Source organism: Drosophila erecta, unplaced genomic scaffold (assembly GCF_003286155.1).
Source record: "Drosophila erecta strain 14021-0224.00,06,07 unplaced genomic scaffold, DereRS2 tig00000021-arrow-pilon, whole genome shotgun sequence".
NCBI lineage: Eukaryota > Metazoa > Arthropoda > Insecta > Diptera > Drosophilidae > Drosophila > Drosophila erecta.
This window is the reverse complement of record NW_020825198.1, coordinates 18,384,379-18,400,156: the sequence shown is the minus strand read 5'-3', so window position 1 is coordinate 18,400,156 and position 15,778 is coordinate 18,384,379. Positions and strand designations below refer to the sequence as shown.

At 37.9% G+C, this 15,778-nt stretch overlaps 1 protein-coding gene across 13 annotated transcripts in view; it reads left to right on the top strand.

Moving 5' to 3' along the window:
* Positions 1–15,778, top strand: part of LOC6543796 (glutamate-gated chloride channel) — a 47,107-nt gene that overhangs the window by 29,955 nt on the left and 1,374 nt on the right. For 6 of the 13 annotated variants that reach the window (XM_026976487.1, XM_026976483.1, XM_026976482.1 and 3 more), the window contains 9 exons: positions 481–569; positions 1,061–1,135; positions 1,523–1,587; positions 1,653–1,873; positions 2,963–3,045; positions 3,924–4,061; positions 4,488–4,640; positions 8,803–9,017; positions 10,614–10,664. In XM_026976487.1, coding sequence (XP_026832288.1) covers positions 481–569; positions 1,061–1,135; positions 1,523–1,587; positions 1,653–1,873; positions 2,963–3,045; positions 3,924–4,061; positions 4,488–4,640; positions 8,803–9,017; positions 10,614–10,664 — 1,090 coding nt within the window. Of the gene's footprint in view, positions 1–480; positions 570–1,060; positions 1,136–1,522; positions 1,588–1,652; positions 1,874–2,962; positions 3,046–3,923; positions 4,062–4,487; positions 4,641–5,340; positions 5,494–8,802; positions 9,018–10,613; positions 10,665–12,442; positions 13,040–15,778 lie in introns of all 13 variants that reach the window. The other 7 variants (XM_026976492.1, XM_026976491.1, XM_026976489.1 and 4 more) reach the window with 4 other exon arrangements.

Here is a 15,778-nt window from a genome sequence, read left to right as displayed (position 1 = left end):
TATTAAGTTTCGTTTTCCGCACACACTATACCTTTTGAGTTTATTTGATTTCCAGTTGAGGTAATTGGTTTTTCTCAGCTTCGTTCTGCTGATGTTATGCATGCAATTTGCAATAAAGTTTATGAGTTGCATAAAATAAAATGCTTAGCCAACTACTTCATAGCAAGTCAACTATTTACTCTCTCAGAATTAAACGATAATTTTTAGGATTTCTAAAACTTAAAGGTTTTCTTAGATTCTCAAAAATGAATTGAGAAAACAATATTACTGTTTTAACTGCTTACCTACTTTTGGGTTTCTTATATTATCTTTTAATTGTTCGGCTAAATCTTCCCATCTACTTAAGAAACAGCACACAAAACTGTTGTACATAAAAGATTCCTTGGGAAAATAACAACTTTATATTCTGTCAATTACTAACACAGATATCGGTCGTAACAATGTCTATAAGATTTCAAATGGTTTTCTCGTGTTCCACAGATTTGATGAGTCCAGTTCGGATAAGGAAATATTAGATTTACTGCTTGAGAAGAAGCGCTACGATAAACGATTACTGCCGCCTGTAAATGGTAAGAAGTTTCAGAAATTATCCGCCATTTTCACAATGCTGCGATTAAATTTACAATTTTACTAAGTGGAGACTGGGGAAAAAGAACACATAGTTTGTGTGCCATTAAGAGTTGCTTTCGTAAGGGGGAAAAGCGGGTCTTCTGTCCTGGTTGCCAAACGACATCCAGCAGACAACAATTGAAGGAGCCAGGCCACGACGTATGGACACTATAAAATCAATTAAAGTTAATGGCTCCACTGCCATGGATGTGATGCACAAAAGAAGTGGACACTTTGGGGTTTGGGTGGCCACTATCTTCAGCCAAACAATGTATGCAATGCAATGGCTTTTTCTTCGATATGCTTATGCTTTGGAAAATCATTACATTCCTTGAGCTGTTAGAGAATCGCATTTTTGTTAAAAGGATAATATAGATCGGAAAAAGTGATGAGACTAAAGCTAAACATTTGTACTCGAAATGATTCAATCTAATTTAATTCATTTTTGCAGATGAAGACTTTTGCTGTGGTTTGCAATCGCCCGATATGGCAACTAATCAAAATGCACGGAGACCACACAATCGCGGTTGGTGTACTCTCGCGGATTTTATATTATGTAGATGCACTTTGTATCTGTACTTCTTACTTTCATTTCGACGACTCTTAATTTTCAAGTATAATTTGTCCAATTTTTCTGAATTTTTAAACAAGCTATTTATTGCAAAAAGTTGTGGTGTTACCCAAGGATGTGTTTAAAAATTAAGTTAGGAGCAGTCAATCTCGAGCTCATTCACAGATTGGTTAAATGATGATTAAGTTTGGCATTTCCATAAACTAATTTTCAGTAGACCTTTTGCTTTATCACTTCTCCGGGCAGTTCATTTTTTCTTCTTCCGGCACTTGGCACTTCAATAAAATATATGTTAAGTGGACCGTTGAGTAGACCGTGTGTATTGAAATCCTTTTTTAATAGGCACTCTGACGGTGAACGTGAACGTGCTGCTCCTGAGCTTAGCATCGCCCGATGAAAGCAGTTTGGTGAGTCCTGCGGATAGATGAAAATGTAATATATATTTTATTTATATTGAACCGGTTGCTTGCAGAAATACGAGGTTGAATTTCTGCTGAACCAGCAATGGAACGATCCGCGACTGCAATATGGCAATAAGTCTCATTATGACTTCTTAAATGCTCTGCATCATCATGATAGCATCTGGACGCCGGATACGTATTTCATTATGCATGGCGATTTCAAGGATCCCATCATACCAATGCATTTCGCTTTAAGAATATTTCGGAACGGGACCATTACGTACGCAATGAGGTGTGTGTCTGCTCTGTAGCCCGATTTGAATATGAATGAATTTTTTATACAAAATCCGGAGACGAGGCCGGGCTAAGCGGCTTTAATGGCGCCAGAAAATGCAAATTTTCGCTCAAAGTTCATATTCATTAGGGATAGCAAGATGACAGGCGAAGCGGCAATATTTTTTTATTCCCTTTGCTTTTTTATTTTCTTTTGCTCAATTTTCCACCTTTTTTCCCGCTGGCTAGTGGAAAATTTGGGGAAAGGGCCCACAAAATATGTAAGCCAGCCCGGCAAACATACGAGGCCGTAATGAAAAATAGCACAAGAAATGTAGAAGGCAGGAAAAAAGGTGAATATGAGTAAAATGTAAAGTGAAAGTAGGTATGTAAATATTTGCCCAGGTACGAAGTACATATATCCCAATTCCTGGCCAGCTGGAAAATTCAGGCTCGTATGTGGAAAAAAGCAAGGAACTTTTCACAATATGACCAACATTTGTTGGATGGTCTTGTTTGTCTTACTCTGCCCCCTTTCCCGCTCACTTCCCCTCGTTTTCCAACTTGTCTACATTTTTAATTCAACAGAACTTTTCCAATTGACTGCATAGCGCAAAAGTGTCGTCCAGCAATTAAAATAAGTTGCAGTTGCCATTTACTTTTCCAGCATTTTCTGGTCCAGCATTTCCCTTTTGCTGTTTGCATAGCCGACAAGGAGGAACGTCGGAAAAACTTGTTGGAAAAGCGACAGCGACACGGGCTGGAAAATTATGAATTGATGTTGCCGAACAAAGCGTGATATTAAGTGGCAAAGACAAGCATGAAATTGCTCGAGGATAAAATTCAAAGATTTATAAGGCCAACAAATATTTTTCGATAGATGGGCATAGCAAAAATATGTAATATATATTAATTATTGTAAGGTAAATACCTTTGTTTAGATTTCATTTCAACATACACATGTTTAGGTGCCCAAAGCAAAACAAAAGCTTAGGATTTCTGTAAATATAATTTCATGAAATTGTACGATAAATATAATTCTTTTATGCATATGAAAAATGGGTTTATTTGCGTATTTATTTAAAACAATTTGTCAATTTCCTTGTAGACGTCACCTGATATTATCCTGCCAGGGAAGTCTTCACATATTTCCATTCGATGACCCCAAGTGTTCCTTCTCCATGGAGAGCAGTAAGTTACATTATATTATTACTAAACACAACCTTGAATAAAAATCAACAGAAACAACTTGCAATTAAAAACATATTGGCTTGCATAAAGAAAGTTGTCAGAAGCAAGTGTTGAGAGTTAAGTATTTTTTAAACAATACAACTGAAGTAGGATTAATGTATAAATGATGTGCAAATCCAAAGTGTTGAGAGGGAACCTCAAGATGTTGATGTGCTGATGATAAAAAGATGGGCAGGCGAGCGTGTTGACTGCCACTCAGGGGAAATCTTCGCCACCATCTGCATTTGCCTATTTGCTTGCCTCTGTGTGTGTGTGTGTGTTCATGCAACAATAAGGGGGGCGGTCGGGCCGAAGGGGCGTGGCATAGGGGGAAACGACAAAAGCTGACAAAGTGACTAACAAGGCTGACTGCCTGCCACACACATAACTATCCAGTCAGCCTTGTTGTGGGCTTTTTGTCTTTACATTGTTTTGCGAAAGTTGTTTCCGGTTCCCAACCCGCTTGGAAACAACGGCTAAGAACGTGAGCAACATCGTAAATTACTTTGAGAGGAAGATGATGATGATGTCGGTTCCTGCCGAGATTGTCATCTATGAGTGGGAAAACATCCATTGAAGTGTTGTGCCTTTCGCCTTTCGCATTTCGCCTTTTGCCCGCTTGTCACGGCTTGTTTGCCAAATATGATTTAATTTGCTGGGTCTGGCCTTCCTCGAGGCCCAAACAAATGGCCCAGACAATATGCATTTGTGTGTGCCCGCCTCCTTAGATTAATCTAATTAATTAATGATATTGTGATGGGATTACTTGGGGCTGAGAGTCTGAGAATTGTGCGAGCCAGTGATTCTTAAATCTCAATTTCTCTGTCGTCCTTGTGCAGTTTCCTACGAGGAGGCCCAAATCAAGTACGTCTGGAAGAACGACGAGGACACTCTGCGGAAGAGTCCTTCGCTGACCACATTGAACGCGTACTTAATCAAGAATCAAACCACGGCCTGCGATCAGAACAGCTGGAGAGGTAAGTCATTGGGATCTGAATTGCCAGTAATCGAATGCCAATCACTTCATTTGCTTATACTTTGTATTAGCCAAAGAATTAGAACAGTTGTGTTTTGATGGTAACATGGTATACTCTTTGTACAACATACAAAAAGTGCAATTATCTTAGGGTTTTTTCTTATAAAACAGACCTTCTCAGTTTAGTACTCCATTCTTTGGCTTGGCTTTAAAATATTAATTATTTTCTCTTATTTTCTTACGTAGTCTCAGAGCTCGGCTAGACTTGCTTTTGCAGCTTATCCATTTTAGCAAAGAATCTACAGAATTAAATCCAATGCCTATCTAATGGTCTACTCTTTGTCTACCTTCCCACACCTACTCTCTTATAAAAACGCTACAAACCAACCAACAAAAATACCCGAAATGCAAAAAATAATGCCCCTAGGGAACTACAGCTGTCTTAGGGTCGATTTAATCTTTACCAGAGATCGTGCATTCTATTTCACCACCGTTTTTATACCCGGCATTATATTGGTGACGTCGTCCTTTATAACTTTCTGGCTAGAATGGAATGCCGTGCCAGCTAGATCGATGATAGGTAACAATACCAAAAATACCAACCAACCAATTTAAACAAAATATAAAACAAAACCAAAATCCAACAACCATAACCAATTTTTGCCCTCGCTCTCTATATCTCTCACACCAACAAAACCAAATACTCTTAATAAAAATACGTACTTTAAGAAATTAACCCAACCAAAAATCAATTGATTTGATTTCTTTCCGCCTCTCGTAGCATTTGCCTTTTTCGATTGCCCTTCTGTAAAGTAATTTGTATATTTTATGATTTCTAATTGTCACTTTTCCATTTCATTTCAATGCGGCCAACGTAGTAGTAACTTATATGAAATACAGTGCCCACTCAAAGTATGCCCACATCAAAAAGATCCTAGATTTAAGGTTTGCTGCATGGGTTCTGTTCCTTGAATGAGAGCCATCCCACCCAAAAATCTGGAAAGCATAACCCAAATTACCGAACCACAAGTTTAGTTCACTTCACTTACAGCTTTACATATTGTTTCCTTCCTAAAGTATGAGCATAGTTTAGCCAAAGTAAGCCAAAAAAAAAAAATCGGGAAGAGTACAGTGTGAGGTCCTTTGTGGAAAATAGTTCTAACAAATAGGCCTCTCTATCTATATATCTCTCTATCTCTCTCTGTCTGTCTCTGTGTGTGTGCGTGTGTTAACCTTTGGCCGAATTTGCATAATGCATAATTCCGGCCTTGTTTCTTAAGGTAATTACAGTTGCCTACAGGTCGAGTTGACATTTACCCGTGATCGTGCGTATTATTTTACAACCGTTTTCATACCTGGCATTATATTGGTCACCTCGTCGTTTATCACATTTTGGCTGGAATGGAATGCAGTCCCAGCCCGTGTAATGATCGGTACGTAAAACAAACAAAATCAAACTGAAAACTTTCGAAAGAAGTTCCAAGTTCTCAATAAAGCAAACAGAAAACCTAACAAAAATCGAAGTCTTCCAAACCAATGAAAAAACAGTCCAAATCACATTTTAGTCGTTAACGAAATGTAGCGTCCAGTAAGTTTTAGTCCAAATTTAAACGCAACCACGAGACAATTGGCCAAAGCTTAATGATAATATAGCAGTCTTTTAGCTTAGAGCAGCTTAGGAACATTTAACTCATTAAAAGTTCAAGTTTAGCTAGCCGCTCCATTTAAATGGATTTCTTTTTCATTTCGATCCATTTCTTGGACTGATTTTACCAATGTTGATTTTCTCATTTTGTATTTTTCTACTTCCTGCACTCGTATTTGGTAAACGCCCAACTCCCTTGAGTCCTTGTGCATTGCATGACTTCTTAGCTTAAACTAGGCAATTTTAAGCTTTTTTTCTTTGAGAAGCTTTGGTGAAACCATATACGAAAATCAGCTAAAGCATACATACATCATGCCAAAACAAAATAATACTACAATTCATGTTCAATTCGAGTGCAACACAAACTTTAAATAGAATATGTTCCAGTAACCCAAGTAAAAATTTGTATGTTACAAAAAGTATAAAAACTAAAACAATCAAAGAAAGTAAAACACTACAGAATGCAATAGTCAAGTTCCCCGACTATCAGATACCCTTTACTCAGCTGGTGTATATCGATTTGGCATATCGATAGAAATGGGAATTCGAAATCGTTTTCTGTGCTTTTTACTTTTCAACGAATCTATATACCTTCACTTTACGAGTAACGGGTATAAATATAAAAAATTATTTAATATAAATAGTAAAACTTAATTGTGATAACAAAACAAAAAACATTTATTTACCTTCCTTGTCATAAGTAACAACAAAGGCGCACTCCAAATATATATAATATTAAATTCAAAATGAAGACAGACCAATTTAAAAAGTTAAAGCTGTAGTTAAAAGATGTACTATCAGGATTCTGGGAGCATCGAATATTTTCCAAGGCTCAGTACTAGTATAATGCTCTCAAGTGTACGAGAAGTGAAGCAAGGATAATGCGATTACTATGTTCTAACCCTGGCCAAATGTGGGTTTCCCTTGCCGAAACGAAAATAATGAGAGCAGCAAAGGGAATGTCAGCCGAAACATCAGGATCCTACGTAAATGGCAGCTGCATCGGGACAGGAGACACAGAAACACGGACACGGCCGTATCCTGGTATTTACACGGCTTGTGGCAACTCCACATCCCTGGGATCGTGATGATGATGACGTGGAGCGGTGGTCACATCACGCTGATGATTTATGCATAAGCCATATGGCCAGCATGGACTAGTCAAATAGAACAGAACGGTCCCTGCGTGTAATGCAAAAACTCAAAGTTAGGGCAAGGATAGACTTGCAGAAGGCGTTAAAGAAGCTTAGTTTTTGACTTGACTTTAAAATGGAGTGAAATATAGATGCTAAAATCGTAATATCCCACGAATAAAATGTTCATATAGTTTTTGACTATTTAAAAAACTATACGAATTAATCATGTGTCTCAAACCAAAGTCTCAAGTTTACAGCCGGAAAATGAATTCACTTTCAAGTATAAGCTGAAAATGATGAAATGAGTTTTAAACAATTCTGCAGTAATAATGCACTTGAATCCTCCGATGACAGAACGACGACATGGCACTCAAATAGCGTTGTGAAAATCGAAGGCGGGGTAGGATAATTCCATTTCTGGCTGCCATTGTCTGCACAGGGCAAACACAATCAAACGACATTTCAATGACAAAAGGAAACTAAATAAATAAATAGTCAAAAAACGGCGAAATGGCTCCAAGGCAAGCAATGCCGTTTTGTTAGTCAAAGTGCTGACATAGCATGCATTTTACAGCAGCCCCTTCTTAGCATGGCAGCATCCTTTTTGCCTCATTTGTGACCCACTCGCAGCTCGAGCTTTTCCTCGGAGCATTTGCAGTTGAGTGCGGCGCTGAGATTTCCCTACATATATTTTTTTTTGATTTTTTGGTAAGAGTGGGGCGGTTACCAGAACGCTGGCAAATTGAAAATCGATGTGGTTCGTGGATGCAGCGATGCGGTTGCAGCAAGAGCTCCTTGCAGCATGCCAAACTAGTTAGAGAATTGTTGACGCAACTAATTAGGCAACCAAGATGGATAATGTTGCATTTCCCACTGCAATTGGCAGATAGCATTTTTAACTCCGTTAGCACTGTTGTGAGCTGAATAATTAATACATTAATATTAAATGCCTGCATTACCTCTGATTAATGCTGATGCTAATGCCAATGGGGAAAATTGATTAATGTAGCCAGGAACTTAGTACTTCGCAGCTCAATGCTGAGTTAATGGATTTACGTAATTTAACACATGATTTTGATAAATACCTTTTAATATGTAATCAAATATCATTAAATGCTCTTTTTGGCTTCAGGTTTAATAAAACGAAATAATTATAAATTAACTTGTTACCTTTATCAAACATAATCATCAATTATAAAGTTCAATAATGTGAATGTGAATTTATTGCCAATTACATAACTGTGTTTAGGTTACTACACAATTATATTGTAGGTGTTAAATCATTGGAACAGTTAAGTTCCTGTGTTGTTAAATAAATATAAGTAGTAATAATAGTTTTAGGACACAAGAATCTTTAGGGTAATTTATTTAATAACTGATATAACTGATAAATAAATAAATAAAATAACAAAACATTATATATCACACATAAATATTTTCTAGTTAAATGGGTCTACCAATAAACTAACTTAAAATAGTGAAACATACGGAACAATACTATGGAAAACTATCAAAAACTAATACACCATTACATTTTCGCATATACTAGAACTAATGCTCCTTATCAAATAAGTAGAATTGATTACTTTTCTTTAGCTTCTGCACAGTTTATAAATCACAAAATAAAAACAAACGGATAAACCGAACACAAAATGATACGATGACTACCCCTTTCTCTCCGTAAACCAGACCAAAAACTAAAAACTTTTGTACATATGCCAAAACCACTTAAAGAACTCAATTAAATGCCACATCAAATATACTCTACATCCTTTCGTCCTTGACACCCGTTGCCCCAGCCCCAAAGTATGCAATGATTTTCTAATTACGTGTCAAACGGCTAATACAACTTTCTCTACAATTACCATCCACAATCCCCAACTTTAAACAACTCGAAACAACTGCGAACAACTGCGAACAACTGGGAACAACTGGGAACAACTTTCACAACCGGATTGCAGGCGTGACAACAATGCTGAATTTCTTCACTACCTCGAACGGTTTCCGGAGCACTCTGCCGGTTGTTTCTAATTTGACGGCGATGAACGTGTGGGACGGCGTGTGTATGTGCTTCATTTACGCCTCCTTGCTGGAATTCGTATGCGTCAATTATGTGGGGCGAAAGCGACCCCTGCACAACGTCGTCTATCGACCTGGCGAGAATCCCGTAACACAGGTAAATTAAATAACCATTTAATCCGATTCACACCAGGCAGCCCCGACCAAGAAAAGCTAATTTCGTATGCATTTTGAAAGCAATTAAATATGAATTTTACATGAGCGTGCAAAGCCCACAAAAAATCGTATATACGTATATATATATAAATAAAACCAAGCAAATGATATAAAAAGAACACACAGCGAACACAACTACCAACATTCGTACTATATAAGTTATTCAAGTTATTTGTTCTTCCTTTGTTTAGCAAGCCAGCAACACCTGAGCCCAAGTCATGAAAACAAACAGAAAATATATATATATAAAACTCAGACGAAAACAATTCGATATCCTCCATTGTGTTGCGTCCCCCTCTTTCTCTCTTTCTCGCTGTCTCGCTCTATATCCGTCTATATCTCTTCTTTCCTCTATATCTGCGTACACCCAACTTTGATCACCTATCCGTGTACTGTCCAGTCTTATTTAATGGTCCTTAGCTAATAGAACCATTGCCATGTTTACATATAACTACAGATGCTCGCTATAAAAACTCACTTTGTGTTAATCCCGAAACTTAGCATTTTGTATAACAACCTTTTAAACTATAGTAAACGTAACTTTGTGTGCCCTAAGAATAACGAAATAACTCAAATTTACCTTTGATTTTTGTCCACACACTTCTGATTTGAATTTGATTTTTGTCCTTATGAAGATACTGTCGATGTATGTGTATTTATTGTGCCGATGCTCAGTTGTATTATTTGTTTGCATTTTATGAACCCAATGAAGTGATATTTACCCCGAGAAATGCCCAAAGACCATTCTTCCTCTTTGATAGATATTTTAACATTCATCTTCTGTTATGTTTCAATTATTTTCTAAGTGTTGTATTATACAATCGTTCGTAAGGAAAACAATGCGTTTTATTCATCGCAATTAGTTTGAAAATAACTTAACAAAACCCAGCCATAATATGAATAATAATAAAATAATTGAAGTGTTTTACATGCCGTAGGTAGGTATGTTATTTATGTTTTCATTGTTTTCTAACGAAACTGAAGCAACAAAAACTAAAATTGATTATACAAAATAAAACCCATAAAATATGCATTTTGTTTTTACGTAGGCACTTTTCGAATTAAGATCAAATCGTTTAACAATGCACGTTAAGCATTTTTGTTTGATGTGTTTTACGAATTTGTAATCCCATTTACGGGAATTCATTTAAGTGGCATGTTAACGAGTTTACAAACTAAAATCATTCTAAAGAGCTCATGAAACCACAAAGCTGATGGTGCCACTTAAATAAATGCCACTTCTTAGCCCCATGCATCAAAAATTACCCCATTTTAAACCAAGAGAGTCGAAAGACGTAAGCGTAAACGAAGCGTAAAAACGAATCGAACATTGTTCCCAATTTTAGTGATACGCAACTATTCGAAACTATAACCTCCAGCCAAATTTAACTTACTAGCAAAATTAGCAGCTAAGTGAGAACTGAGCAAGCAATAGCAAACAGAAAACCAGAAAACCAGAAAACCAAAACTTAGCCCAACCAAATCAAACTTAAAGTGTGTTTTGAGTATGAACATTGTTTTGTGTACATTTTTGCAGCGTCTTCCAGCAGTACTAAGCAGGATCGGAGTAATTCTTGCAAGTCCTTTGGTAAGCTATCAACCACAACTCATGCACCACCCCCGCCCCGCCCCCTGAGAAAACAGAAAACTTTAACAAAACCATTTAGCAGCAAACGGCAGCAAACCAAAAAAATAAAGCCAACTAAACACACACAATCCAAGTAAAACACACACCCACACTGGTACACCCATCGAAAGTCCTGTTTTCCCCCCCTCTCCTGACCAAAAACAGCGAAATGTAAACCTAAGAAAAAATGGCATGCGAATTTCGCTTTGATGAAATGCATTGAAAAAGTTTTGTTTCGATTTTGGTTTTTGTGTTTCCCAAAACAAAAACAGTGTTTAATTTGATTTTCGAGCCAGAACGGAAAACCAATGAAAATAACAATAACTATAATTCAAATTTAAATAATTACCTAGTAGATTCGCACTCGCTTTCAATGTATATAACTCCATATTTATTACAACGATTATTTTCATAATTTAATTACGTTAATTCGTTTTGAATCAATCATAAACCAACTCGTAATATACTTTTACACCTAGCAGCCAACCGTGCGTATACTTGATATGCGTGGCTTAATTGTTTTAGAAGAATCTATTTCCACACAACCAACAGCAGTAACGACAACTACAACCACAACAAATAGAAACTCATGATGAAAATAAATACAACAAATTATATCTATAGCAATAAAACACACTTTAAGGTCACTTACAATTGGGAAAAATGTTACGAAAGAAAATTGTAACAAAAAAGCGAAAAATCGATTGCCATTTATGGACAAAAATTCCTTCTCCTTTTACATATATGACAAAATTATATCGAAAGAGCTATAAATCAATTTTCTTATTTGCCCCTGATTTACATTTTAATTTTTGGTATATGAAATTTGCCTTGGAAAAATATACATTTAAATTAAGTTCTCTATTGATTTTCTGACACGCCCTGTACCAATAAAAAAATAAATATTTCTTTAGTTTACTAAAACAAAAACATAGCTATATATCGTGCCGGAAATGTTGGCCACTATTATTTATGGTACTAAAAAGAAGTAGCTGAAGCAATTTTGTTTTTTGGTTATTTTCTGTTGTCAGTGTTTGCTTGAAAGCTTTTTGTTTAGGCGCATAGTTTTAGTGCATTTTGTGCATTTGAATGTTTTTCGATAAATATTAAAACACTAATGCAATCCACATGCGAGACACCACAAACATCCAATAAGAAATAAATGTATTACATCTGTTTTTTCGTAGGCGGGAAACTTTTTAACAAGATTTCAGGTGCATGACACATATACGAGTTTATAGTATATTTTTAAAACTTTAATTTGTTATAAAAATAAAACAAAAAAAAAACTATATAGAAAACAAAGTTTCAGTGTGAGAGGTCGCTTTACAAAACTTAAGAGATTTTTTTCTTAGTTCTAATAGCTGAAACAATAAAATAGCCAAAACAAAGAGACCACTAAGTAGTGGAAGTATTGAAGAAACCTAACTTAACATTTCACCACAACTGCTTGACTCGAAGTAACCTCTATTGATAATGCCCATCAATTAACACAATTACTTTTGTGGCCTTCGATTATCCTGACTAAACCACCTGTGTGTCTCTCTCCGAAAATTGTCTTTCTCTTTCCCGCGCTCAAAAACCAGAAATCAGAAACTTTTAAAGATACCGTACCATAGCTAGAACCTATCCAGAACAAATAAAAAACAAACCAAGACAAAAACTATCCCCATTCAACCAACCTGCTCTGTAGGTAATAATCGAACGCGAATTTCATGCCGCTTTTGTCCTCCGAAAAGGCAAGCGCCGCTGCCACGCCGGCTATGTCGATGATGGGCGGTGCCACGCCCATGTCCAGTGGCACCCCGGCCGCCTCCTCCTCGGTGGCCACGCCTGGAACCCCAAGGACCACCGATCCGGAGGAGTTCTTTGGCGGCGGCATGCGTTGGCAGGAGGCCCACGGCGGAATCATTGGAGCTGCTGTCCAGAATTTGAGGGCACGTTCGATAAAGCGGAAGGCGGCCAGAAGTCCATCCACTTCCATATCGCCGCATCCCAGTGGACGACCCACTGAGCATATCTACGAAGAGCCCGGTGGATCCACATCCGGCGTTACCAGTACCAAAGTAAAGTTCAAGGACGAGCTGAGGGAGGAGCAACCGGAGGAGCCGGAGTCCACCACCAAGCTGCGCAGATCGGTGGCCACCAGTACACCGGCCTTGGTTGTAAGGATCGAGGCCGAAACCGATCTGGAGGCGGAAGCCAAGCCCAACCAGGATATGGAAATGACAGAACGTCAGTTGTCCTTGCCGCTGAAACCTCCGCGCCGGAAGGCCTCGCGCTCCAATTCACCAGCCTCGGTTTACGGCGATGCATTCGAGAATGTGGAAGCTACAGTGAGTAAAGGACGCACCAGAATTCCAGAATTCCAGAATATCAGAATCGCCCCGAGACTAACCGAAAAAATCCACCAAAAGTCTTAACATTCGTTCTTGTTGTTGCTTGCACAACCGACTAATAACTAACCAGAAAAAATGCCGAGCCAAAGAAAAACGTCAGCAAGAGGAAAGTTTGGCCAAACTTTATTGCCTGCGGTTATTTTGATTGCCATTTGCCCCAAAAAAACACCCACTAAATGCACCCAAACACACCCAAACACGCACACTCAAAGTAGGATTTTTCCCCAAACTTGCGATTGAACTTTAAATGAAAAACCAACAATGACTAACAAGAGTAAACTGCATTAGACATGAGGTATTGGCAGCCAAAGGAAGCAGAAAGGTTAAGCAATTAGGGCTAAGAGCCAGGCTGGGTTGTCTTTTACTAAATCAAATGCAAGCAATGAAGATGTTTTCTCAACTAATTACCCTTCACCTAAGTGATTTAGTCATTAGGGCCTAGAGGTTTACCGGCTTACGAAATTCTCTTAATTAATGTAAATATAATGTAATAAGTATGGATATCTAACCGTAAAAGTATAGGATACGAGTATACTAAATTTGTAAGATTTGTTTTGAGGAAATCCTAAATAAATGGGATATCTATAGATAATATAAAATTTAAATAATTCCAGAATATTCCCCATTCAAAATTCTGTTGCACAAAAGCGGTAGATGTATTTTTTTGATACCACGGTGGCTCAAACACTTGAAACAGAATTTTTGTCCTTTAGATTTGCAACCGATTTCCAGTACATAAATCACTAAACTTCCCCCCAAAGTCCCCAAGTAAATCAAACTTATCGGAATGGAAGCGGAGAAGCCGCCATCAAGATAGAAATCCAAAGGCAAATAAAACCAACTAAAGTGGGCGTGATGAAAGACCCGTCCGCCGAAAAGCAAAACTATTTTATGGGAAATTGTGAAACGCTGACGACGACTTCCGACAGAAGCAGAACACCAGGATACGCAGCCCAGGAAGGAGTTGGAAAAGCCGGGAAAGGCGGAAAACCGTCGACAACAAGGTGGCTGGGAAAATGTTCGCCACCATTAGCATGTAAATTAAAAATGGTGTACGCGTTTAAATTGGCGCCCAGGCAGGTGGACAGCGGGCTGACTGGGCCGCAACAGGACAACATAATTATTCATGAGCGCCCAAAGTGGAAAATGCCGTAATGAGCCCGAGAGCACCGGAAAAACCAACGACACGAGAGTGGAAAACAAACAAATGGCAGCCAAGGATGCGGTCGAGCCGGTTCGAAAGAAAATGAGGCGAAACAAAAATGAAAACGCAATAAAACTCGTCGGTACATGCATCATAATTGTCGAAAATTTCTGCGAAGGATTTTCCATCGGAAAAGTTCGAGCCTGGCAGCACTTCCCTTCACTTGGGAGTCTTATGCAAATACGAAAAGTACGCAGAGCCCAAAAATGCACGAAGAAAAAGATACTTTCGCTTCACACTTGGCCCCAATGATAATTGCACTGGGTGCATAAATCTTCTCTTGTCATACATTTTTCAAGTGTTGTTAATAAAATTAAATTGCTGGCGAAGCATCTGGGGAACCACTTAACGTTAAATTTCCAAGAGCTGTTATTGTTTAAGCATTTTCCGACATTATTGTTTTAGATTTTGAATAGATTTTTCGGAAAATAGCTCCTGTGATGTGTGACTCTTAACTAGATGCATTTTAAGCCATCTTTTATAGTCCCAAATCGTTAAAAAAAACAACAAACTACTCCACTTTATCCACTGATCATTAAAACGCCTTGTTGATTTTAAAGAAACTAACGAGCAGCAAAACTCTGGCACAGCCACCGTGTTTAATTTAGGTCAGCCACGTTATCCGGCTCTCTGGCTGCTTAAACACACCCGCATAATACATCTTCCCTAAGTAACTGCTTCCTGCCAGCCCACTTTCCCATTTTCCCATTTCCACCCACTTTTCCATTTTCGCAACCCCCACCGGCCACCTTTGCCGGCATTTGTGCACTCGGCAAATGGCCGCCAGCTGCTGGCAAACAAAGTCAAGTCAGCCAAACAGCCACCCAACAGCCAGCCGCCCCCAATCCGCTGGAAAATCCCCTGAATTTTCCCCTGGTTCGCTGGCGTTTTTAGATGCAACTTGCAGTACGTGCCACTGTAGCTGCAATGAATTGTAGCATACTTGTGAGCGGACATATAAATATAACTATAAATACAAGTATATATGCAGTAAAATATAGCTGTTACACAACACTAGTTGATTTTTCTCTGTGTGCTTGTATAGTTAACAGCCTGTATATAAAGTAGCAGTTTTAAGCCCAACACCTCTGCTATTGTAATATCCAAAATAGAGCACGCTTTAACCCACACAATAAAATGCACCAAACTCAACAGAATTTTACCTAAACTAACCTCGTATGTGTTCATAATCAATCATTAAATACATTCGATCCAAATAAGCAGTCCACATCACAATGAACCAACAATAAAAGCAACATTACATTAAACCGGAAACTTGACACATTTTTTTAGCGTTCAATATGACATTAAGTGTTATTTAAATTTGAATTTGAATTTTCATCGCATTTAAGCCTCTTTTAATTTCACCCACCCAAAATGAAAACACAGCAAAATTCTCATGCCATTCTCATATCAAACAATATACAAAAATTTATTCAAACTGCTAAATAGCTTAAAGAGAAATAACAAAT